Below are 3,184 nucleotides of genomic sequence, written 5' to 3' on the forward strand. Positions count from 1 at the left end.
ACTTAATGGAAACTTACGTAATCATTACAATGTTTTCAAAGCGCGTGCAATCACTGGAAAAGCGTTTATAATTTAATGTGAGGTTTAAAACTAAGTGTATCGTCTTGTGCGTGGCTGTTTGTATAATGTACAGAGAAAAGGCTTGGAAGGGAAAAGAAAAAAAAACCTCTTTTAATCATGTTTGAATCCTACGGTTACGAGAAAATTCGAACTTCAAAAAAAGTCGTCGCTAGTCACGCCGTGGCTCACAGAAGTGGCCGGGAAGGTAGAAGTTCGGGATCCTGCGGTCACAGGATCTGCGCCCCAGTAGTGGCGGTTCCTCCCCGCCAACCCCCGAGGGGGGAGCCCCTCCCCCGGGGCCGCGCGGCCACTGCGGGTGCGCGGAGTGGAGCCGGGCCAGCGCAAGGGGTGCCTACACGTGGGGAGGGAGCGGGCGCGGCGGAGGAGGGGCTGGGTGTGTGTGTGGGGGTGTGTCCGCGAGTGGGAGAGGCCAAGTGGCCGTCTCCGCGTGTGCCTCTTTCCGGACCGCTCATGGGGCCCGGGCTCGACGAGAGCGGTATCCATCCCCGGGGCTGCTCACAGGCGGAGAAGCTAGCACTGGGCGGAGAGTACGGACCGCGGTCCCGCACGGTGCGCGCCGTTCCGCGCTTCGAAGTCTTCTGCGTACGTTCTTCCCCCCCCGTAGCCGCCCGCAGTGGTAGGAGCCGCGCGACGTCACCCATTGTTTACAAATCAACCCGAGCCGGCAGCGTTCCGGCTCCCGCGGCTGGGAGGCGCGCGGTGCGACAGCCCGGTGGCCCCGGCTTCCGCGTCCCAGGCCCGACCTCGGCTCCGGCCTCCGCCTCCGCCCCGCCTCCGCCCCGCTCCCGCCCCAGCCGCGGCCCGCCGAGTCCGCGGGCAACCGAGCCGCCAGCGACGCCCGCACAGCCGCGGGGGCCCGGGCGGGGGGCCATGCCGTGCCGGAGGGAGGAGGAGGAGGAAGCCGGCGACGAGGCGGAGGGGGAGGACGACGACGACAGCTTCCTCCTGCTGCAGCAGTCGGTGACTCTGGGCGGCTCGGCCGACGTGGACCAGCTCATCGCCCAGATCGGCGAGACGCTGCAGCTGGACGCGGCGCACGACGACCCGGCCTCGCCGTGTGCTGCCCAGGGGCCCCCGCCCCCGCCCCCGCCCCCGCGGGTCGTGTCTGCGCTGCGGGCGGACAAGGCCCGGGTCCCGGCGAGGCGGCTGCTGCGAGCGGCCAAGCCTGCGGAGGCCGGAGACCCGGCGCCCCCGGGGGCGGTGCGCTGCGTGCTAGGAGAGCGCGGGCGCGTGCGGGGCCGGGCGGCTCCCTACTGCGTGGCGGAGCTCACCGGGGGCGCCAGCGCGCTTTCAGGGCGGGGGTGGCTCCCGGGTGCGGTGACATCTCGGCGAATCCAGCAGCGGCGGTGGGCTCCTGGCGGAGCGCGTGCGGGCGACGACGACCCACACCGGCTCCTACAGCAGCTCGTGCTCTCGGGAAACCTCATCAAGGAGGCGGTGCGCAGGCTCCAGCGAGCGGTTGCGGCGGTCGCAGCCACGAGCCCCGCCAGCGCCCCGGGGTCCATGGGTGGCCGAAACGGATCGGACTCAGTCACCTTGCAGCCCTCGGGCGCCTGGCTCTGACTCGGGCTTCCCGGAGGAGGAAGAGGCGACCCAACAGTGTCCTGCGCCGGTCAGTTCGGAGCTGAAGCCGTCGTCCATCCCGCGGGCTACAGCCCCAAAGTTACCGGCCGCGCGAGGCTGTTAGAGAAAACGAACTCGGCTGAGCAGCACCGGCACCCGAGGACCTGGGATTTACCGGGAGAACTGTGGCAGCTACTTGATCAACTTGAATCTGACTTAGCCCTTGGGGACAGCGTGTGCTTGGATTGTTTATAGATGTTGCTCGCAGGGGCGGGAATTGGGAGGACTTTCTAACAATACTTGAAAACGAATAGTCGGCATACATGGTCTCGTTATTTTCGGGTGGAGAAACTTCCTGAATGTGGTGCTACAATTGCAGATCGAAGAGGTTCTGGGGTGAAGAATGTTAAAACTTGGCAGTTGGGTGGTTGGCAACGGTGAAGGTGGGCGATGGGACCCAGTTGGTGAATTCTCGGAGATGGGGAGAGTTGAGTTTAAATGTAAGCTTGTAAATGACTTGACCTTGCCAACTTTGACTCAAGGTCAGCTTGGTAGTGAGTGGGGTGTTGTGGGATCCTTGGGAGAGCTCTAACCGTGGTGTCTTTTTTTTTTTTTCCTCCTCTTGATTCAAGCGCAGACCTGTCTCCTTTGCCACCGCTTGGAGTCTCCCGAGGACACGGAGGCCAACAGGGCTGTGAAGGGAGAGTTATTTGCGCTTGCCATGCTTTTCTCTTTCCAGAACAACTCCTGCTAGACCACTCTTGGCCGCGGCACCAGCTTTCTCAGAAACGGCCATAAACAACCCCCTGTCCTCTTGTGGGGTGTGTGGGGTTGGATGAAAGCCTCGGACACACTTTTCTGCACTGTTTTGAGCCTCTGCAGACTCCGAGGCTCTCCTGCTTTCTCACCTGCTAGTTTTTTGTGAGTGACTGAAACCGTTTTTTAAAATGTGACTCCAGGAGGAGAAACCGCTGGCTTTTCCCCTTGTGAAACTTGAGGGTGTCCTTTCTGAGGTGCCACCCCCAAACTCTAAGGTAGCTAAACCATTTTTTTTTTTTTTTTTAAGATTCAATGGCTTGTTCATCCTCCAGATGTAGCTATTGACGTACACTTCGCAACGGAGTGTCTGAAATTGTGGTGGTCCTGATTTATAGGATTTCAATTAAAATGTCTGCTGAATAAATTTGGGTTGCTTTGGAACACAGTCTGGGTTTTTGATTGGAGGTGGGAGAGGGAAGAAAGACATGTGGGGTGCATCCTCCAAAGCAAAGTCTATATTTGGGGTCACTATGTTTAGTTGACTCTTAGCAGTTGTGTTTGAGTGCCTCTGTGTTTATTTTTATTTTACACACGTTTTGAGACAGGTTCTCACCGACCGAAAACTCACTATGTGTAGATCAGGCTTACCTCAAACTCAGAGATTCCCCCATCTCTACTTCCTTAGTGCTGGCTTTCAGTCGTGCTCGCTTCACTCAGCTGTTCAGATTTTCTTGTTTTACATTTATTTATTCAGTATGTGGAGGGTTCCCACGTGCAGTTG

General features: G+C 59.2%; 1 protein-coding gene across 1 annotated transcript; it reads left to right on the forward strand.

The window, feature by feature from the left end:
• Nucleotides 1-551: 551 nt before the first annotated feature.
• Nucleotides 552-2,844, forward strand: Frat2 (FRAT regulator of Wnt signaling pathway 2). Its single transcript, XM_087907890.1, has one exon. The coding sequence runs from the start codon at nt 952-954 to the stop codon at nt 1,642-1,644; it is 693 nt and encodes a 230-aa protein (XP_087764016.1). The 5' UTR covers nt 552-951; the 3' UTR covers nt 1,645-2,844.
• The last annotated feature ends 340 nt before the right edge of the window (nt 2,845-3,184 follow it).

Source organism: Myodes glareolus, chromosome 7, assembly GCF_982192425.1.
Source record: "Myodes glareolus chromosome 7, mMyoGla1.1, whole genome shotgun sequence".
Classification (NCBI taxonomy): Eukaryota; Metazoa; Chordata; class Mammalia; order Rodentia; family Cricetidae; genus Myodes; species Myodes glareolus.

What these genes read in the sequence shown, in the direction of transcription:
- Frat2 (XM_087907890.1), top strand. Translation starts at nt 952, where the DNA reads ATGCCGTGCCGGAGGGAGGAGGAGGAGGAAGCCGGCGACGAGGCGGAG.